Source organism: Bufo bufo, chromosome 3 (genome assembly GCF_905171765.1).
Source record: "Bufo bufo chromosome 3, aBufBuf1.1, whole genome shotgun sequence".
In the NCBI taxonomy this organism is placed as follows: Eukaryota; Metazoa; Chordata; class Amphibia; order Anura; family Bufonidae; genus Bufo; species Bufo bufo.
The window spans coordinates 123,343,337-123,366,887 of record NC_053391.1 but is presented as its reverse complement, the minus strand read 5'-3'; the positions used below and the strand labels follow the sequence as shown (position 1 = coordinate 123,366,887).

The following is a 23,551-nucleotide window of genomic DNA, read 5'->3' as shown; positions in this document are numbered from 1 at the left end:
GCAGTGTCTCCCTCCCCCTGTGCTGCTGCTGCCGCCAATGAGAAGAGAGAAGACAAGTGAAGGGGAGGGTCTGTGGCCGCTGCGCCACCAATGAAGATAAGTCTTTTATTTATTCATATACAGGAGGCGGGAGCTGCAGAATCACATAGCCGGCTCCCGACCTCTATGAACTGTAGCTGCGGTCCGCGATAGTTAACCCCTTAGGTGCCGCGGATCGCAGCTACCGCTCATAGAGGTCGGGAGCCGGCTATGTGATTCTGCAGCCAGCTCCCGCCTCCTGTATATGAATGAATGAGAGACTTATCTTCATTGGTGGCGCAGTGCGCCCCCCCCCCCCCAATATTAATCATTGGTGGCGCAGTGCGCCCCCCACCCCCATCCCAATAGTAAAAACATTGGTGGCGCAGTGCGCCCCCCCACCCAGTATTAATCATTGGTGGCAGTGGCCACAGGATCCCCTCTCCCCTCCTCCTCCGATCGGAGCCCCAGCAGTGTAAGTCTGGGGCTCCGATCGGTTACCATGGCAGCCAGGACGCTATTGAAGCCCTGGCTGCCATGGTAAGCTCCATGCTGCTGTGTGCACAAAGCACAGAGCAGCAGGGACAGTGTGAGCTCCTATTCACCCTGATAGAGATCTATCAGGGTGAATAGGACAAGGCTTCTAGTCCCTAAGGGGGCTAAAAGTTAGTAAAACAAAACAACAAAAAAAAAACACAAAAATATTAAGTATAAATGAAAAAGATTTACAAAAAAAAATAAAAATACACGTTAACAATAAACATATTAATTTTCAGCAGATTTGTGTAGGAAATTATTTTTTTCCTCAAAAATGAAAATTCCCAGAATAACGGTATAAATTATCGGCTATCGGCCTGAAAGTTCACAAATTATCGGTACCGGCCCTAAAAAATCAATATCGGTCGATCCCTACTTGAAACCAGACTTATCTTTCTGAGCTGGAACAGACAACCTTCTTTTCTAGCTTCCAAGACCAAAGTGATTCCTATAATCTGCTCAGAGCACTGGGCTGGAGTGCTATTTAAACTAATGACCCCACCCAGTGCACCTGATGGGAGGCGGATCCAGCACGGCTCCAAAACAAAACACTAAACTCGTGCTGCTATTCTGGCCGACCTCCGCACATAGTCAGGGCGGTGCATGACAGAGTGTGAAAGTAGCCTAAGCCCAAAAAAAAAAAAAAAAAGGTGCAAAATCCCTATTTTGTGACTTTTTGAAGCCAGGTGTGCTAGCAAGAGCATACACAGATCTCATAGGGCCCCATTGCAAAACTTAATATTGGCCCCCTGACTCATTAAGTTTCCAAGTACGCATGCGTCAAACACTCCCAGGTAACGCAGAATGCAAAGAGCAACACTCCAGATTTCTGATTAAGTCAAATAAATTTTAATTTAAAAAAATCATGCCCCACCCACTTTATCCAACTTCTTTGTCTGTAAAGTGGACAGCTGCTTCATAAATATGGCGCTCATCCTGAACACCATATTTCTCAATGTATTCACACCAATAGATTGCTCCCTTTCTATTTCAAAGCTGGCTGCCTGCAGCCACCACTAGGGGGAGCTCAGTGCATAGCAATCTATACAGTTACTGAAATCATCTGTTTGCACGGAGCTCCCCCAAGTGATACTGCTTGAAGATACAGAAGAGAAGGAAGAAGTTCTCCAGTGCTGGCCTCTCCATGATGTGCCTCCATTGAAGGTACACCACTGTGATAAATTCACCCTATTGTGTATTATGGTAGTCACTACAGAGGTCACTGACTATACAAGTAAAGACTGGAGGTTCACAAACAAATCTCCTTACCTTCAGCAAGAAACTCACAGCTACATGAAGAGACGCGACTCGGCAGACATGCGCCCTGCTCACAAGAAGAAAGTTCGATGTCATCTCCGCTATCTCTGCAAGGAAAGAGATCATAACTGACCATGCTCTTGAGGTAAGCGATTCATTTTCAAGAATCACCTGCATTTTGAAAATGATATGAAACATTTACAACATACCCATGCGAACAAAGTAACAGTTTACCATCTTCTGAGAAACTAACTCTAAAATGACAACCAATATGTCTGCCTAGTTCCTGCTGTCACTTTCATTAAAATGTTACAACAAAAATAAAATTCCAATATCTGTAAAAAGAGATGTAATTATCAAAGTGTAACTGCTGATGTTTTCATGATGTTTCTGATTTATTAGTATACGGGTAAGGTTGTCCAGGCCTTTTTAAGTGGTGGCCTATCCACCAGGATAGACCATCACCAGCTGATCGGCGGGAGTCTGATACCTTGCCCCCTCCGCCAATCAACTGTTCCGTCCCTGGAGCTACACAGCACCAACAACATTGCAGAGTCGGAAGCCCACATTGAAGTCAATGGGAGCTGCGCTGTAGTAGTGAGCTCCTATCACTACTATGTTTATGGGTCCAGGGCTGACTCTTATCATCAGAGCTACATAGAACAACTGATCGGTGGGGGGTAGAGTGATAAACCCCCACTGATCAGCTGGTGATGGTCTATCCTGAGAAGAAAAAACCTAGACAGCCCCTTTAAAAGGGAACCTATTACCATGAAAATGCTAAATAATATGCAGACAGCCTGTGATAGAGCAGGAGGCGCTGAGCAGATTGGTATATAATTTCATGGAAAAAGATCCAGTATAACCTATATCTCATTCCTTAATATTTCTGCTCATTCTGTGCCTTGAAGTGGAGGAGGCGGTCCTATCAGTGACATCAGTGTATACACAGTCCTAGAGGGAAGGCTGTCAATCACTGATGGGACCGCCTCCTTGACATCAAAGCCCAGAATGAGCAGGAATATAAAAGAATGAAATACAAGTTATACTGAATCTTTTCCCATAAAAATGATGTGCCAATCTGCTCCGCTCCTCATGCTCTATAACATACTGCTTGCCGCTCAAACACCATGTTCAACGTGATAGCTTCCCTTTAGGCCTCTTTCACACAGGCGTTGCGGGAAAATGTGCGGGTGCGTTACGGGAACACCCGCGATTTTTACCGCGCGAGTACAAAACATTGTAATGCGTTTTGCACTCGCGTGAGAAAAATCACGCATGTTTGGTACCCAAACCCGAACTTCTTCACAGAAGTTCGGGGCTTGGGATCGGTGTTCTGTAGATTGTATTATTTTCCCTTATAACATGGTTATAAGGGAAAATAATAGCATTCTGAATACAGAATGCATAGTAAAATAGCGCTGGAGGGGTTAAAAAAATAAATATTTTTTTTTAACTCACCTTAGTCCACTTGCTCGCGCAGCCCGGCATCTCCTTCTGTCTCCTTTGCTGAACAAGAACTGTGGTGAGCATTCATTACAGGTCAAGGACCACGGAAGCACTCTGTAGCGCTTCCATGTGATTCCGTGCCTCCGTGCCATCATATGATCCATCACCATGGTAAAAGATCATGTGATGACCGGAGTGACGTCACCACAGGTCCTGTTCAGCAAAGGAGACCGAAGGCGATGCCGGCATCGCAATCAAGTGGACTAAGGTGAGTTAAAATTTATTTTTAACCCTTCCAGCGCTATTTTACTATGCATTCTGTATTCAGAATGCTATTATTTTCCCTTATAACCATGTTATAACGAAAAATAATAATGATCGGGTCTCCATCCCGATCATCTCCTAGCAACCGTGAGTGAAAATCGCACGGCATCCGCACTTGCTTGCGGATGCTTGCGATTTTCACGCAACCCCATTCACTTCTATGGGGCCTGCGTTGCGTGAAAAACACAGAATATAGAGCTTGCTGCGATTTTCACTTAACGCACAAGTGATGCGTGAAAATCACCGCTCATGTGAACAGCCCCATAGAAATGAATGGGTCGGTATTCAGTGCGGGTGCAATGCGTTCAATTCCCATATCGCATCCGTGCGGAATACTCGCCCGTGTGAAAGGGGCCTTAATCTTTTTCACAGATTGAAGCCACAATTTGAGGAGGCAATATACAATACATTATTATCAACTACTATTACTCATAATATCCTCTTTCAGTGATTTTCATGATATGTGTATGTCCATAAATGAGTGCTGACCAACCATATAGCATGTTAAGTGGAGTTCGTATAGTACAGAGATGCCCAACCTGCGGCCCTCTAGCTGTTGCAAAACTACAACTTCCATCATCCGTGGACAACCTACATCTATCAAGGCATGCTGGGAGTCGTAGTTTTGCAACAGCTGGAGGGCCACAGGTTGGGCATCCCTGGTATAGTACATTTACCTGCAGCAATCGTCCTACTGTATGGGGACAAATGACCGTTCGAATGATTGCTCCCTTACAGACTGCATATTGTTGGCAGCACGTCCGCTGTTTACACAAGGGGATGTGCTGTCGACAAAAGATTTTAAAGGGGTATTCCCATTTGGACATTTATGGCATATCAATAGGATATGCCATAAGTGGCTGATAGGTGCATGTTCCACATTTGGGACTCACTCCTGTCTCAAGAACGGGACTCCATTGTGAACAGAGAACATGCTGCGCATATGCGGCTTTCTCCATTCACTGCCATAGGACTTCCGAAGATAGCAGGGCACTGTCTAAGTCGTTTCTGGACGTCCCATAGGGGTCAATGGAGAAAGCCGCACATGCTCGGAGTCCACTCCATTTACTGCTATGCGACTTCCGAAAATAGCAAAAGTGTGCTCACTCGGTTATTTTTGGAAGTCCCATATCAGTGAATGGAGAGGACACTGCACACGTGCTCTTCATTGTCACTGGGGTCCTATTCTTGAGATAGGAACAGTTCCCGGAGGTGAGACCCGCACCTACCGTATAAGCCATTTACGGCACATGCTATAGATATATCCACATGGTAAAGCCTTTATTGTCTGCATAAAAGATGCAATCAATAATAAATGAGAGTTTGCTCAATTGTTGGCTGATTACAAGGGGCAAATGATCAGGACTGACTATTCACCTGACCAGTGGCCCATGTAACTGATAATAGTGTCTGTTCCTTGGAGCACAATATATATGACAGGTTTGCTTTTATCGGATTGTAGTGGTTTCTGTCCCTGCCGCCATACAGGTTAAGGCCTTATGCACACGGCCGTTGTGCAGCCATACCCAATGCAGGGACAACATCGGTGCGGCGGCCGGGACAGAATGGGTCCTTGATCCGTCCGCACCGCAAAAAAAATAGAACATGTTCTATCTTTTTGCGGTGCGGCAGCACGGACAGAAACACCACGGAAGCACTCTGTAGCGCTTCCATGTGGTTCCGTGCCTCCGTTCCGCACCGCAGATCCGAATTGCGGACCGCATCCGTGATGGGGGGAGCACACGGCCGGTGCAAGCATATTGCCGACCCACTGTTTGTGGGCCGCAATACGGCCACGGCAGGGTGCATAAGACCTAATACAGATGCCTATGATCATTTTCAGCTGCAAGCAGGCAACTATCCTATGTGTAGGGGCACACGGACTGGCACCTATCCTGTGGATAGGTCATAAATGCTTATGATGGGAAAACAAATTAAGACATTTCTGCACAACCTGTTAGCCCTAAACTACTTAAAGGGCGTTTCCCATCTAAACATTTGTGGCACATCACTAGGCTATGCCAAAAAATGTCAAATAGGTGCAGGTCCCACCTCTGAGACCAGATCCTATGTACAGATTGGGGCCCTCGAAGTAAAGGAGAGCGTCCGTGCATGTGTGGTATCTTCAGAAGTCCCATAGCAGTGAATAAAGAGCAAGCTGCACAAGCGCAGGACATTTGTGGCATATCCTAACAATAAGTTACATAGGTTGAGATGGGAAATTTCCTTTAAAGGGGCTGTCTCACTTCGGCCAAAGGCATTAATCATGTAGAGAAAGTTAATACCAGGCACTTACTAATGTATAGTGATTGTCCATATTGCTTCCTTTTCTGGCTGGATTCATTTTTCCATCACATTATACATGGATCGTTTCCATTGTTATGACCACCCTGCAAACAGGCAGTGGTGGTCGTGCTTGCGCATTATAGCGAAAAGCACTGTCCTATGTGTGCTCCCATGGTCCCAGCCGCCAGAGAGGCCGGTGCTTTTTCCGCCGCTGCTGGATTACAGGGTGGGTGTAACCATGGAAACGAGAAGTGCATAAATGAGATGGAAAAATGAATCCAGCCAGCAATGGAAGCAATATGGACAATCACAGTACATTAGTAAGTGGCTTGTTTTATCTTTGTCTGCATGGTAAATGCCACTTGCTGAAGTGAGACGTCCCCTTTAATGTCAAGGGTAAATATATTTAGATGGCACTCACCCGGGATCTATACAGTCTTGTATGTCAGCCACCCAAGAATGTTTCTGAAGAGAATCAATTGTTTCTAAAATGTACTCTGCGCTGTTTTCTACCTGAGGAGCAAAAATATACAGAATGTGTTAGACGTTATCGCCACCTTTGTAAATGAAATAAAAGCATAATATATGCCGTGCAAATCCAAATCTACTTCATGGAACCACATAATACCCATGCAAAGTGATCCTTCTGTAGTAAACCACACTTAGGCCTCATGCACACGGCCGTTGTTTTGGTCCGCATCCGAGCCGCAGTTTTGGCGGCTCGGATGCGGACCCATTCACTTCAATGGGGCTGCAAAAGATGCGGGCAGCACTCAGTGTGCTGTCCGCATCCGTTGCTCCATTCCGTGGCCCCGCAAAAAAAATATATAACATGTCCTATTCTTGTCCGCGTGTTGCGGAACGCGCAGGGACGCCATCCGTGTTTTGCGGATACGCGATTTGAGGACCGCAAAAAACTGAACGGTCGTGTGCATGTAGCCTTACAGATATACATACATTCACAAAATACGGATACTGTCCGTGTGCATGCTGCAATTTCCTTATAGAAATTAGTATTCTTGTCAAAACGGACAAGAATAGGACATGTTCTATAATTTGAGGAATGAAATCCATGTAAGGGTCCATTCACACGTCCGTAATTTGGGTCCGCATTCGTTCCGCAATTTGAGGACCCATTCATGTTCAATGGGGCTGGAACAATGGGGCTGAAAAAAATAGAACATGCCCTATTCTTGTCAGCAATTGCGGACCAGAAAAGGCATTTTCTATTATAGTGTCTGTGATGTGCGGTCCGCAAATTGCGGATCGCACATTGCAGGTGTCCGTGTTTTGCGGATCCGTAAAACACTTATGGACAGGTGAATGGACCCTAAGGCCGAATGCACACGGCCGTGCGCGGTCCGTGGTATGCCGGCCTGGATTCCTGCTGACATTGGTTGCTATGACGCCGTGCGCTTTATGCCGCCGCTGATCTACAGTAATACACTCGTATAGATCTATATATATATATATCTATACTCGTATAGCCTTGGTCTCTCAATGCAGGGCCGTCTGAGGCCTGTAGATCACGAACATCCAGTATTGACCGTCGGCCTCGTCCCTTGTGCACATGGATTTATCCAGATATCATGTACTGTAGATGGTGGGACATTCAAAGTCTTAAAAGTTTGACATTGAGGGACATTTTTATGAAATAGTTTCACCATTTTTCCCAGGCTGGTGAACCAACCCCCATCTTTGCTTCTGGGAGACCTGCTGTTTTTGTTTTAAGATAATTGTGACTTAGAAAACGATCAGCCCACATTTTATTAGTAATCATTGCAGAAATCCAGGTAATTGCAAAGGGTTCACTTACTTATTGTGGCCATTGTAATTCATATAGTGACGCAATAATACTTCTCATATAATCAGTGTCCTAGCTGAATTCATTATGAAGGTCCATCTCCTCATGGAGGTTTCTGTGGTTTCCCTTATCCCCAGGTCACCTTCACAGATCTGTTTGGTCCCGTTCATACATCAGGAAATGCCAGTAAAACCATAGAGCAGCTCTCCAAAGGAATTACTGGCTGCTATGCCATGTCCCTGAATCCCCAAGGGCGCCCCAAGTCTTCTAAAAAAATACATTCTAAGGCCTCTTACACATGAACATCTTTTTTTCCGTTTACGTTCCGTTTTTTGCGTTCCGTATATGGACCGTATACGGAACCATTCATTTCATTGGATCCGCGAAAAAACAAAAGGTACTCCATATGCCTTCCATTTCCGTTTTTCCGTTCCGTTAAAAGATAGACCATGTCCTATTATTGTCCGCATAATGGACAAGGATAGGACTGTTCTATCAGGGGCCAGCTGTTCCGTTTTCGCAAGAAACAGAATGCACACGGACGTCATCCGTATTTTTTGCGGATCAGATTTTTGCGGACTGCAAAATACTGAAAAAGCCATACGTTCATGTGCAAGAGGCCTAACAGTACTTTCACACTAGCGTTTTTCTTTTCCGTTATTGCGTTCCGTCCTAGGGGCTCTATACCAGAAAAGAACTGATCAGTTTTATCCTAATGCATTCTGAATGGAGAGCAATCCGTTCAGGATGCATCAGGATGTCTTCAGTTCAGTCACTATACAGTTTTTGAACTGAGAAAATACTGCAGCATGCTGCGGTATTTTCGCCGTCCAAAATTCCGGAACACTTGAAGTGAACTACATTAAAATGCATTAATGTCGGATCCGGCCCTAAGTGTTCCGGAAAAACAGATCCGGTTTTGCGGTCTGCGCATGCGCAGACCTTTACAAATGTGAAAAAGATAAATACAGGATCCGTTTTTCCGGATGACAACCGGAGAGACGGATCCGGTATTGCAATACATTTGTGAGACGGATCCGCATCCGGATCCGACTACAAATGGTATCCGTTTGCATACAGATTTCCGGATCCGGCAGGCAGTTCCGGCGACGGAACTGCCTGCCGGAATCCAGCGACGCTAGTGTGAAAGTACCCTGAAGTAATTGATAACTTGTAATGATCAGTTTTCTGTATCATGGGACACATTTGTCTTTAGTACTTTCATCTCTTTTTTTAGTCCTATTTATTTAAGGAAAACTAAACTTAGAAATTGAAGAAAATTTTGCTCCACTGTTTGTAAAGGCTACCGAACACATTCAATAGCTGTCGGCGAATGTGTATATGTATTCAATGGGGAGAGGGGAAAAAGCCACCACCAGACACCTCTGGCAGTACCTTAAGGCCCCTTTCACATGGGCGAGAATTCCGCGCGGGTGCAATGCGTGAGGTGAACGCATTGCACCCGCACTCAATCCGGACCAATTCACTCCAATAGGGCTGTGCACATGAGCCGTGATTTTCACGCATCACTTGAGCATTGCGTGAAAATCGCAGAAAGCTCTATATTGTGCGTTTTTCACGCAACGCAGGCCCCATAGAAGTGAATGGGACTGCGTGAAAATCGCAAGCATCCGTAAGCAAGTGCGGATGTGGTGCGATTTTCACACATGGTTGCTAGGAGACGATCGGGATGGGGACACAATCTTTATTACTTTCCCTTATAACATGGTTATAAGGGATGAAGGGAAAAGTAAATTAGGGATGGAGGGGTTAAAAAATAATTAAACTCACCTCATCCACTTGTTCGCGCAGCCCGGCTTGTCTTCTTTCTTCTTCTTTGAGGACCTGGGAGGAAAAGGACCTTTGGTGACGTCACTGCGCTCATCACATGGTTCATCACCATGGTGATGGGCCATGTGACGGACCATGTGATGAGCGCAGTGACCTCAAAAAAGAAGAAAGAAGACAAGCTGGGCTGTGCAAACAAGTGGATGAGGGGAGTTAAATTTTTTATTTATTTTTTTAACCCCTCCATCCCTAATTTACTTAGCATTCTGTATTAAGAATGCTATTATTTTCCCTTATAACCATGTTATAAGGGAAAATAATAAAATCTACCTAACCCAAAACCGAACTTCTGTGAAAAAGTCCGGGTTCGAGTCTGGGTACCAACATGCCAATTTTTCTCACGCACATGCAAAACGCATTAAAACGCTTTGCACTCGCGCTGAAAAATTGTGCATTTTCCCGCAACGCACCTGCATCTTGTCCGGCCCTCACACGCACCCGGGTGCAATGCGTGACGTGAACGCATAGCATCTGCACTGAATCCTGACCCATTCATTTCAAGCATCTGTTCTGCGTTGCGTGAAAAACGCAGAATGTTTTATATTTTTCACGCAGCCCTCGCCCCATAGAAGTCAATGGGGCTTCAGTGAAATACGCATGGCATCTGCAAGCAAGTGCGGATGCAATGCGTTTTTCACTGATGGTTGCTAAAAGATGTTGTTTGTAAACCTTCAGTTTTTTTATCAAGCGCGTGAAAACGCATCAAAACGCAATGCACCATCGCGGAAAAAACTGAACAACTGGACGCAATCGCAGACATAACTGATTGAAGTTGCTTGCAAAATGATGCGAGTTTCACTGAACGCACCCTGAACGCATCCGGAGCCAATCTGTCACACTCGTGTTAAATAGGCCTGACTCACGGGAGGACAAAAAGATCTGGCAAAAACATTCTTTTCACCCAATCCTTCTCTGCCCCAACACAGGGAGCACTCCACACCTTCTTGGTGGGTTCGGCCAACAATACACTAATGTGAATTGGGGCCCTTAGGATGAAGATTTTTCTATACGTTCCTGAAACAGCCAGCAGATAGTACAGGCAGGGGCATAACTCATAGGGTCCCATGGCAAGAAAAGATGGGGCCCCTATAGGTAGTAGTAATTAAAGGTGACATTAAAGGTATAATAATAGCACAATATATCAGAAAACCCACATTACAGCAAAAAGCCGCCATATTGTTATTTCACACAAAAAGGTGCAATGTTCTTGCATCTGACTCCCAAGTACTATGGCTGTAGCTACGCCCCGAACACAGGGGTTAATTTCTTACTGATCTGTTCTACATTCAGCTGCAGAATGGTTGAGGGGTGTGGCTTATTCTAGGGGTGGAGCTTAATCTTTTTGTCCTACTGCAGACACAGTAGATGGTGGAGGCTCCTGCTCCAGTCGGACACAGTGAGAAGAACATACTTGAACCCAAAGCACACATAAAGAGGATTTAAAAAAAAATATATTTCTCTTTTTTTTTGCCTTTACTACTACAAGGCAAAATAAAATTAATGAAAATAAAGGTATTTTTGTGCCGTTTCTATATTTAGATTTTCTTTAAACGGGCTGTATAATATTAGAAAAGAAAACGGTATGCCTTCTTCATTGCTTGGGTCCCATCAATCCTCCCAGACCTTTATGTATCTTGGGCAACAGGCATAGCACCAGTAGTCTTGGATATTCACAAACTAAGGCCCCATTCACACGGGTGAGTTTTCTGCGCGGGTGCAATGCGTGACGTGAACGCATTGCACCCGCACTGAATCCGGACCCATTCATTTCTATGGGGTTGTGCACACGAGCGGTGATTTTCACGCATCACTTGTGCGTTGCGTGAAAATCGCAGCATGTTCTATATTCTGCGTTTTTCACGCAACGCATTCCCCATAGAAGTGAATGGGGCTGCGTGAAAACCGCAAGCATCCGCAAGCAAGTGCGGATGCGGTGCGATTTTCACGCGCGGTTGCTAGGAGACGATTGGGATGGGGACCCGATCATTATTATTTTCACTTATAACTTGGTTATAAGAGAAAATAATAGCATTCTTAATACAGAATGCATAGTACAATAGGGCTGGAGGGGTTAAAAAAATAAATAAAATAATAATAATATAACTCACCTTAATCCACTTTATCGCGCAGCCCGGCTTCTCTTCTGTCTTCTTCTTTGCTGTGCACAGGAAAAGGACCTTTGATGACGTCACTGCACTCATCACATGGTCCGTCACATGATCCATCACCATGGTAAAAGAACATGTGATGGACCATGTGATGAGCGCAGTGACGTCATCAAAGGTCCTATTCCTCAAAGAAGAAGACAGAAGAGAAGCCGGGCTGCGCGATCAAGTGGATTAAGGTGAGTTAAATTTTTTATTTTATTCCAGCCCTATTGTACTATGCATTCTGTATTAAGAATGCTATTATTTTCCCTTATAACTATGTTATAAGGGAAAATAATGTTCTGTGAAGAAGTCCGGGTTCGGATCTGGGTACCAAACATGCCGATTTTTTTCATGCGCGTGCAAAACGCATTACAATGTTTTGCACCCGCGTGGAAAAAACGCAAACATGGAACGCAATCGCCGTGAAAACTGACTTGTTTTAGTGTCAAAATCGCACCATTTTCCCTGAACGCATCAGGCCCCAATCCGCAACGCCCGTGTGAAAGGGGCCTAATGCATCCGCTGTTCTCTTCTCTATTAACCCTGCATGGACAAATCCATAGCCAAAAAAAAAAAGAGGCACACTCAAATAATCGTGTATGGCACTGGAACTCTACTGCAACCACTGTATATGTTCGTTGACTCCTTCCTCCAGAAAATTGTAAGGCCCCTTGCAGACGAGCGTGTGCGCATTGGGTCCGGATGCGTTGCAAATGCGTTCAGTGAAAAATGCGCTATTTCGCAAACAAAGTCCTTCAGTTTTGTCTGCGATCGCGTTCAGTTGTTCAGTTTTTATTGCGCGGGTGCAATGCGATTTATTGCGTTTTGCATGTGCGTGATAAAAAATGAAGCCATTCCAATAACATCTCTTAGCAACTATCCGTGAAAAACGCATCACATCCGCACTTGCTTGCGGATGCGATTTTCACGCAGCTCCATTCACTTCTATGGGGCCAGCGTTGCGTGAAAAGCGCAGAATATAGAACATGCTGCGATTTTCACGCAACGCACAAGTGATGCGTGTAAACCAACGCACATGTACACAGCCCCATTGAAATGAATGGGTTCACATTCCGTGCGGGCGCAATGCGTTCGCATCGTGCATTGCACCTGCGCGGAATACTCGCTCGTCTGCAAGGGGCCTAAGGGAACGATCTATTGTTAAAGGGTTTCTGTCACCTGAAAAATGGGTATTAAGCTGGCTGACAGCAGCGATGTGCTAATCTAAGCTGAACATAACTATATTAGAGCCATCTCACTGCCCGCCGCCGTTATTGAGAAAAACAAACTTGTATAATATGCTAATTAGCCTCCAGGAGCAGGGGGGGCGTTGCCCCTGCTCCTAGAAGCTCCGTTCTCCCACCTCTGGCTACGCCCTGCTACACTAGATTGACAAGGGCAGGCAATACACGGGCACCATTCCGTGGCCATTCCGCATCACGGATGCGGACCCATTCATTTCAATGGGTCCGCAAATCCGGAGATGTGGAACGGAAGAACGGAACGGAACACTATGGAAGCACTACGGAGTGCTTTCTGGGGTTCCGTGCTTCCGCACCGCAAAAAGATAGAACTTGCTCTATCTTTTTGCGCAACGGAAGGATCACGGACCCATTCAAGTGAATGGGTCTGCGATCCCCATGCGCCTGCCCCGCAATTTGCGGTCCACAGCACGGGCTTCACGCGTTCGTGTGAACGAGCCCTAACTCACATTGTTTTCAGTGCCGGATCCGTTTTTATGACCGGACACAAAACTGCAGCTTGCAGCGGTTTTGTGTCCGGTCACAAAACTGAATGCTGACGGAACAGAAGACGTCCTGATGCATCCTGAACGGATCTCTTTCCATTCAGAATGCATGAGGGCTAAACGGAAACGTTTTTTTCCGGTATTGAGATCCTCTGCCGGATCTCAATACCAGGAAACAACAACTCAAGTGTGAAAGTCGCCTTGGCTGGCACAACGTGACACATTTTGGATTGTAAAAATGAACACTGTGAAACCGAGAGGGATGAACAATGGGGGTAATTTCTTAAGGTACTTGTGGTTTAATGTCATGTTTGGCAGTGGGGTGGGACTGGGGCATGTCAGGCACCATGCTGGGACTCCAGCCCTGGCAAACTTACGAACATGTACACCTGGAAACGGGCATAAATGTTGTGCCAAAACAACTCCAGCCAGGGGCTTCGGGTACACCTCATTTATGACGAGGTGCACGTCTTGTACGGCAGCGCAGGGGGAAATCTATGACCGGCTTAAAAAGTCGGTCTTAGTAAATCATCCCCTCTCTGCTTAAAGGGAACCTGTCACCAGGAATTTGGGTATAGAGCTGAGGACATGGGTTGCTAGATGGCCGCTAGCACATCTGCAATACCCAGTCCCCATAGCTCTCTGTGCTTTTATTGTGTAAAAAAAACGTTTTGATCAATATGCAAATGAACCTGATATGTGTCCTGTGTCCGGAGATGAGTCCAGCGGAAAGGAGCCCAGCACCACCCCGCGTCCTCCGAATCTCCTCCTTGCTGGCTGACGTCACAGAGCTGGAGCGCCGAAATCTCGCGATGCGCGAGCTAGCGCATGCGTAGTTCGTTCCCTGTGCTGATGCCAGCACAGGGAATGAACATGATGCCGACACTGCGCATCGCGAGATTTCGGCGCTCCAGCTCTGCGCGATTTCGGCGCGATCCACTTGATCGCGCAGCCCGGCTTCTCTTCTGTCTTCTTTCTTCAGGAACTGGGTGAAGGACCTTTGATGACATCACTGCGCTCATCACATGATCAATCACCATGGTGATGGATCATGTGACAGGTCCTTTTCCTACTGCACAGCAAAGAAGAAGACAGAAGAGAAGCCGGGCTGCGCGAACAAGTGGATTAAGGGGAGTTAAAAAAAAAAAAATTTAACCCCTCCAGCCCTATTGTACTAAGCATTCTGTATTAGGAATGCTATTATTTTCCCTTATAACCATGTTCTAAGGGAAAATAATAATGATCGGGTCCCCATCCCTAGCAACCGTGCGTGAAAATCGCACCGCATCCGCACTTGCTTGCGATTTTCACGCAGCCCCATTCACTTCTATGGGGCCTGCGTTGCATGAAAAACGCACAAAGTAGAGCATGCTGCGATTTTCACGCAACGCACAAGTGATGCGTGAAAAAATACCGCTCATGTGAACAGACCTATAGAAATGAATGGGTCCGGATTCAGTGCGGGTGCAATGCGTTCACCAGCTTTGTGAGCCATAGTAAAAAGGTGTCGGCTTCAAGTTACTGTCGCGTCAAGTCCAAAAGACTATTTCACTTTTTCGCTGCGTGCCACCTGGAAAAATGTGTTTTACCGTAGAGAACTGAGTAGCGGACATGTTAGAATTTTTGTGAGTTTACAGCAACAGGAGAAAAATGTAATGGCAGCATAAGTCACAGTAATGTAAGAGCAGTGAGACTATGGAACTCTCTGCCTGAGGAGGTGGTGATGGTGAGTACAATAAAGGAATTCAAGAGGGGCCTGGACGTATTTCTGGAGTGTAATAATATTACAGGCTATAGCTACTAGAGAGGGGTCGTTGATCCAGGGAGTTATTCTGATTGCCTGATTGGAGTCGGGAAGGAATTTTTTATTCCCCTTAAGTGAGGAAAATTGTCTTCTACCTCACAAGGTTTTTTTTTTTGCCTTCCTCTGGATCAACTTGTAGGATAACAGGCCGAACTGGATGGACAAATGTCTTTTTTCGGCCTTATGTACTATGTTACTACTATGTTAATGCCACGATTGTATCTTAACTTGTAGGAGACACTGGGGCAGACATACTAATCCCGTCTAAGAGTTAGACAGTGTAGAATCCACCAGATTTATCACAACGACTGAGGCTGGATGATGAATGTGGTCCACCTTTAAAGGGGTTGTCCAGCTTTACCACTTCCCCTTCTCCCTTCTTACTGGACCTCCCCACTCAGTTCCAGTTCGTGCAGTCCCCACTTGTAAACTTCTGGCACGGAGGGGGATCACGTGTGCCATCACTGTGGTCACGTGTTCCCCAAGTTTACGAGCAGGTATCGCACCGTTACAATGCAGTGGTGGACTGAAGGAACCAGAACCAAGCGATGGGGAGCAGGTAAGTATGTTTCCCTCCACAGGTAGAAAGAAAAAAAAATGGTAAAAAGCCGGACAACCCCTTTAATTCTGCCTCTCGGGCTCTTTGGCAGAATATAGAGCGGTCACAATTAGACAGTTTAGTAAAAGAAGTATTTCTAAACCTATATGCAAGAAAAGTTCTACCTTAAGTACAAACGTGTTGTCCTTGTCAGGCATCTCCAATGGCATTGTGGTGCGGACCTCGATAATGGCAGAGAGAGGAATGCTTACTTTAGGTTTAGATGACTGCAAAAAAGAATTGAACACAATTATCATATAGCATAGAGACACACAGCTTGTCATTAAGATGAACTTAAAGGGAAACTCTAACAAACCCGAGATTTTTCCACCATAAAGATTCATAAGGGAGTTTTCAGACTCATCATGGCTGAACTTGAATGAATACTGTTTACCAAGGGGAATCTTCCTGTGTGGCACTTGAATGAATTTGGGTACCTGCTTCGGAACAAAGCCTACCACCAGTGGTGACTACCTTTCATCTCCACTCTCTTTATTAAGCCAGTGTGATCGCCTTCTGTATTGGTGCAGATGGTTCGTACGCTGACCAGGTAAAAGACCTAGATTGGGAAATGGCAGGACAGAATTTCTGGGGCATTTATCAAAACTGGTGGTTGCTGCCCACAAGTCCCATTGGGTTGCTACTTTAAAGGGCATCTGTCAGTATATTTGTACCTATGAAACTGGCTGATCTGTTACATGTGCACTTGGCAGCTGAAGGCATCTGTGTTGGTCCTATGTTCATATGTGCCCACATTGTACCCACCACTGCAGCAGCATGTGACCCTTCCCTGGCAGAGGGAAGAAAGCGGCTGCCAGACACCTCTAGTACCAGGCAGCTGAAATCCAACGTGCCCGATCGGGAGACCCCATATATATTTGATGGTCAGGGGAACCTGCCAAAATTGGGTGGGTCCGGCCAACTTAAATTTAACATGTATGCCCGGCTTTAGATTATGTGTGAGTTCATTTATTCTAAGAAGCTGATGACGATCAGGAGAGCTGTCAGATCTGTTATCCATCGTGTGCATCCGACAGCTGGGACGCAGGCAGCGAAGTTGTAATTCGCTAACAAATCACTCGGCACAACATAAAATGCCTGGATCTGTGCAATTTATGTCGCCAAACGTGTCATTTATACGATCACTGAACGCCAGACGGTGATACACGTGAATGAAATATCGCAAATGGGACAGACAGTCATCAAAGGGTCAAAAAAAATGTAAAATCTCTCATTCAGACAAGAAAGAAGCAAATCCCTCCAAACAATACACCGCACAAATTGTACCAAAATATAAAATCCATATGAATTAAAAATGACAAAAGATAATTAAAAAAGAGAGGCGAGAAACCCATACCCACGCCAAAACAGAGCGCTACATCGTGTCCATGAAGAACAATGATTACACATAAGAGCCAAGAAGCATTAGGATACAATGTGTACATAGTCCAAAATATATACAGTACACGGACCACCTATGTACCCATTGTATCCTAATGCTTATCCCCTTTTGGGTAATATGTTAATTGGTTCTGTTTCGGCGTGGGTATGGGTTTCTCCCCTCTCTTTTAATTATCCTTTGTTGGTACAATTTGTGTGGTGTCGTATTTTTTGGCGGTATTTTGCTGTGTATATGAGACACCACTTTACTTTGATTGCAATATTGAGCCCTCTGTGTATAGGTAGGAAAGAAGCAAAGACTTCACAAGGTAAAAAAGGTCTATGAACAAGTACAAAACAGGGCAAAATAATCAGCGAATGAACAAAGGTGCTGGTGGCATCTGCAATGTAAACTACTGGATGGCTCTCCGCAATGCATTAGTTATGTAAATGGCATGTCTGCAGCCTGTGACACAGCACAATACGAAGAGCGGATGACGAGGGCTCATGCATAATTCACACAAGTCATACAGCGCTCACAGCCTTAGGCGCATCTCCCAGCATCCAGCTTTTCCTGGCCAATTATGCACAATTATAATGGTTTATAAGTTGTCATGGAATATTATAATGTTACTGTTCTCCGCCACATTATGATCCGGAAAGTGCATCAGAATACATCAGGCTATGTTGTGTAACATAACGACCAACCCTAATGCCTTACAGGAAATGTGTCATCAGATAATTGAAAATTAAATGAAAATTAAATTAGTTTTTATGTTAAACATTTTGTTGTTGTTTTTTAGAATTTTTGTTGTTGTTTTTTTCTTATTTCCAAGTCACAAAATGTTAAAAAATATCCTAAAATTCTGCTGTTTTCTCACTGGTCACTAAAACTGAAATAGGTCAAGGCTTTGTGTTCTTTGAGAGCGGCCACCATGGGCCATAGACGCAGAGGACAGGAGGGCACATCACTGACTTCTATGGGAGAGGCTTCTAGGCATGGTCTGAGACCTGTGCAGAGGTCAGGAGGGAGTAGACAAGCTGTGAGATCAACTATTGTGAATGGCAGATCCACTGTTATTTCTATAGAGGTGATATTTGTCAGTGTAATCCTGCCTGTGATGATAATGCCATCACTACTGAAAAGTTACTTGTAAAGAACGGGCAGTATTGACCTGTTATTAGGCCTAGAGGTCTGTGCAAAAACAGAACTTTGGAAATGTATTTTAAATATAGCGACATGGAAAACGGAGACAAAAATACACATTACACGGAGCCCATTTAAATCAATAGGTAATGTAGGACAGGCGAGGCCTCCATAGAGAGAGACGTTCTTGGTAAGCGCCGTCCACTGTGGCCAAGAGGTTCCTAAACAAATGACTGGTCTACAGTAAATCCACGGACAGATCTGTAGAGCTATGTCAAGCTTTCAGACCAGATGAGGCATCGGTAGGACGTTCCATATACTGACCTTAAAGCCTATTGATCTCATAGAGGCTGGAGTGTATTGATCTAATGGGCTGCACTGTGGTGTATCTCACTAACTAGCGGACATCTCTGGATACATTTTAATAGTCTCGTCTTAGTTCTCGTCATTAGCCAAAGTATATGTAATGTTTAGGAGTGAATGACCTCTTACTTGCAATATGCTCCATCCTTTGTTGTGACGAGAAAATACGTCCTAGGACTCTTGGGAGTTTGGGGTCATTCCTCATTCCTGTTCTGCATTTATTTAACTAATTTACCATCTGCCTCCCCTAAAATACCATCTGCCCCTGCACTAGAAAAAAAGACTGGATATACTTGCAGGGCTTGAGATACTCAAATGTTACTGAAAAATAATAGATTGTATTTCAGTGGATACAAAAATAATAATCATCAAATTCAATTTGCCAAATGTCAGTATTGTTCTCATGTATTTACATAGCTCTAGATGTCCATCACGTTGCACTTGCCATGCCCTTGCTTCCTGATTTTGCCCACCATAGTACCCATGAATGTATAGGTGCAAAAGAATACATTCAATGACCAGTGTGTTACTACTGCACAGCATGCATATGGCTGCTTAAAGGGGTTGCCCAGGATTTTGACATTTATGGTCTATCCTCAGGATAGTTCATCAATGTATATTAACAGTGGGGGTTCAACTCCCGACACCCCTACCAATAAGCTGTTTGAAGAGGCCTGTTGATCGCTATGGCCTCCTCACTTTATATTTGGCAAAGCACTGTACGAGGCTATGCTGGGCATGAGAATAATCATAAAAGGTGGTCACCATGTAAGTGTTCTGTTCATTCTTCAGTTCATGTGAATTTTTTTTTCTTGAACCGGAGGACCACTTTAAAGTGGTATTCCCATCCTGGCTGAGCCCCTGCTAGACCTCCTCCAGTCTGCATGTAATGGCCAGAGGAAGTCAGAACTGTGGATATGCTATGCCGTTTCCGCCGCTCCCATAAAAGTGAATGGGAATTACAGGAACAGTGTAGTTCCGCAAGGGCAGCAAGTGATGGATCAGTGACCACACTGGTGTCCTCTAACTCACACAGAACAGCCCAGTGTATTCCTATGTGATGCAAATGTCTTCCTTTCCTCCTGCTTGCGACAGGTTTCTCCCGGATTGCCCAGCAGAGCGTGCTTTGGACAGACTGGGACCACCTAAACCTGGTGCCCATAATGAAATGGCTCAAACTGTATGAATGTAACTGAGCTGCTAGAATACTGCATTATATGAAAAAAATGCTGGCATGCTTATTTAATTTCTTAGTATGGAGCCCCCTGGTGTTCACAGTTTATAGGAACGTGCACATCCACCTAATGAGCGGAGTGCTGGTGGTCATGTAAGCGGGTTGGTCTCCCTACAGATCCTCTGTTCACTGCTGCACAGCTAAGGCCTCATGCACAGGACTGTGGTTTTTGTGTGCGTCTGATCCGCTCTGCGGATTTGATCTGCGTCTGATTTTTTACGGAGTTGAAGTGGACCCATTCATTTCTATGGGGCCGCAAAAAATGCTGACAGCACACAGATGTCCTCTACATGCTGTCCACATCTGTGCAAATGACAACAATAGGCATCCCTACTATGGGGGACGAGAAAATTGAGGGATACACATGGCTGGTATCCGTTTTTTTTTTTTTTTTTTGCAGATCCGCATTTTGAGGACCACAAAATGGATACGGTTGTCTGCAGGAGGCTTAACAGAAATAGTTTTCTGCTCGACTTGTCAGGGAAGGTGCAAACCGTCTGCTGCAGCATGGCAGTGTAGCTGAGAAAGCTCCTTCTGCAGGGGGAGCAAGAACAGACTATACTGTCAGCTGTCAGAGGGAGAAGTAGGCTGACTCTGTCCAGAGACCATCTCCAGCAGCGCAGATTAGCAGCAGGACATATGGAAGCCAATATTTATGTAAAATTTATTTTTTAAGCTAGAAACACTGCAAATAATGTTAAAAGATCAATTAACAGCTTTTTGAGGACTTTGTCCCTCTACCGTCACCATATGGTAGTTGCAGCGTTAATAATAGTCGAAAAAGAAATTTATCGGATTTAATATAAAAAGGAGAAAAATCGATAAATTCTTCACAGACAATATGAGTGACAGGAGACATAAAACTACCTTCCATACAGGGAAGATGAAGTATATCACGCTGGCTCTTTCGACACTGATGCTTCACGCTCCATGTTAAATGAATGAATGAAAGGTTTTTATTCCCCCATTTTCCCGTGATGTACAAACAGAATATTCAACTAGCTTCTCTTGGCATCATCTGCTCTTCTCACAGCCATACACTTTGTTTTGTGGTTGTGCTAATTGATCTGGGTGGGAGTATCATGAATTCAATGGCAGCCTTAACAAAGGCAGACACCGTGAAAGAAGCTACTACACCGAGTAAAAAGCTGGTTAAGTTTTTTTTTTTTGTGTCAGACCATTAAGAGAATCACAAAGGTTTATTGTCCAGGGAAATAATTCCTGTTCTAGCTCAAGGATAAGACATATTTAGGTGAGAGTATTACATTCACTATACATGTTGTCTATTTATTATATCGTGGCATACGGGGAAGAGTCTTCAACAAGACAAAATGTCATTTAATATTGTTTCCATTAGGCTGGTTAGTAAAAATCATGCGTTGTTTGCATCGTTTTCCTCCTGTTCTTTCCCATGCTTCCTTGACAGAAATAAACCCTAATGTCCTCGGATCTTTACTGGAAGTTAGGGAATTATGAAACACAAGTGCTTTGTTTGGGGCATTTTTTGTTTTTGTTTTTTTTACAGTTTTACATATAAAAATCTAAGTAAAGCAATGCCACAAAAATAAAATAAAATAAATCATGCATTTTTACAAGCCACCTGTAAAGGAAGCAGTCTATGAAGGAAGCTTTAGGTAAAAAAAAAAGTTGTGTTTTTCCTAAAAACACAGATCTTTACTAAAACCCATTGTATCACAAATCAGTCTTAGGCCGCTTTCATACAGTCGGAGGGGGTCATTTATGAACATTTTCACTTCAGTTTTGACGTAAAAATGTAGAATGACCCCTTTCTGTGACTTTTTGAATGCACAGGTGTTTTTGTGGCACGTTCGACACATAGGATTGTCGAGGATGTGGTCGTGGTCGAGACTTTGGCCCAGACAAATTTACCAACATTTACGCCTGGAAACAGGCGTGAATTTTGGTGAAAGACTACTCCAGCCACGGGGCCGGTCTAATTTTTCTGCCAGGTGCACAGACTGTGCCTCATTTAATAGGGTTGATCATGCCTGCAGATACTCATTAATGACAGTCTATGGCCCAAATCTATAATGGTGCGGGCATACACAGTAGGTGAATGTGTCAGGGCATACATTCTGCAGAACCATTTGCTGAAAGTAATTGCTGAACGCCATGTGAAAACAGTGACGATAAATATGACCGCTAACCCTTGCAGCACACAATTTGAGCAATTTACTCTTTTTCATTTCAATTATTGTATATATTTCCTGTTTAATACAAAGTTCTGCTGTGAAAATGCATTTTTTACCAATTTGCATGCATGAGCTGCAATAATTTGCTAATTATGTACCGTACTATGAGACTAATCTTCGTGTTCCACTAAAGCCTGTGTAGGAGGGCAACAGATAGCCAGCAGCTGGACAAAGCCCCCTTGGTTTTTACAATATTCCATACTCTGTGCCAGGTCAGACAAAGGCTCAGTGCACCAGTGGCAGAATGAGCTCGAGGTTCAGTGCCAACATCAAGCTCCGTTACTGTTCCATGAGAAATATGGATGTTCATGATTATAGTCTGTGTAGACAGACTAGGGTTTATGCGGAACTATATTTTCCAAAACCCCATATCAGGTCCTGATTAGGTACATATTGGGGCATGTACTAAAAAGTGTTCCTGGAAAACGGTTTCAGGCAATGCTCGGTGGGAAACAATGCAGGAGTTGTCCTGTAAGCTAAGGTGTCAGTCTAGAAATAGTCTTAGATCATGTCTTAAAGGGAACCTGTCATCAATTTTAGGGCTCATGCACGCGACCTGTGCCGGCCAGGCCCATGCTGCGGACCGCAAATTGTGGTCCGCAATGCAAAGGCACCGACCGTGGAGCCGCCGCATGTGGATCGCAGACCCATTCACTTGAATGGGGTCTGCGATCCACATTTAAAGAGGACCTTTCACCGATTCTTACCCTATGAACTAACTATACAGACATGGAGAGCGGCGCCCGGGGATCTCACTGCACTTACTGTTATCCCCGGGCGCCGCTCCGTTCTGCCGCTATGCCCTCCGGTATCTCCGTTCCCTAAGTTATGGTAGGCGGAGTCTGCCCTTGTTCTTCTGTAGCGCTGGCCAATCGCATTGCATAGCTCACAGCCTGGGAGAAAATAACCTCCCAGGCTGTGAGCTCTGCGCTGCGATTGGCCAGCGCTAGGGCAGACTCCGCCTACCATAACTTAGGGACTGGTATCTCCGCCTATTATAACTTAGTGAGCGGAGATACCGGAGGGCATAGCGGCAGAACGGAGCGGCGCCCGGGGATAATAGTAAGTGCAGTGAGATCCCCGGGCGCCGCTCCACATGTCTGTATAGTTAGTTCATAGGGTAAGAATCGGTGAAAGGTCTTCTTTAATGGACTACTTTTGCACTACTTTTTTGCGGACAGAAACCCCACGGAAGCATTCCGTAGTGCTTCCGTTGTGTTCCTTGCCTCCGTTCCGCACCGACCTTTCCAGATTGCGAACCCATTCAAGTGAATAGGTCCACATCTCTGATGTGGTGCCAGAATGTCCGGGGTCTGTATTTAGCGGTGTGTCACTCATGAGCTAATAGTAAGTGCTTGCTGAGAACCAGCATCATAACCATTGCAGCCCAGG

The 23,551-nt window shown here is 44.9% G+C and overlaps 1 protein-coding gene across 2 annotated transcripts in view; it reads right to left on the bottom strand.

Moving 5' to 3' along the window:
* The window catches only part of SH2B2 (SH2B adaptor protein 2), a 97,195-nt gene that overhangs the window by 14,454 nt on the left and 59,190 nt on the right, over nucleotides 1–23,551 (bottom strand). The window contains exons 3-6 of one of the 2 annotated variants that reach the window (XM_040423524.1): nucleotides 15,948–16,049; nucleotides 9,467–9,520; nucleotides 6,293–6,384; nucleotides 1,825–1,919 (exon numbers count right to left, since the gene is read on the bottom strand). In XM_040423524.1, the coding sequence (XP_040279458.1) occupies nucleotides 1,825–1,919; nucleotides 6,293–6,384; nucleotides 9,467–9,520; nucleotides 15,948–16,049 (343 nt within the window). The remainder of the gene's footprint in view (nucleotides 1–1,824; nucleotides 1,920–6,292; nucleotides 6,385–9,466; nucleotides 9,521–15,947; nucleotides 16,050–23,551) is intronic. The other variant, XM_040423525.1, reaches the window with a different exon arrangement.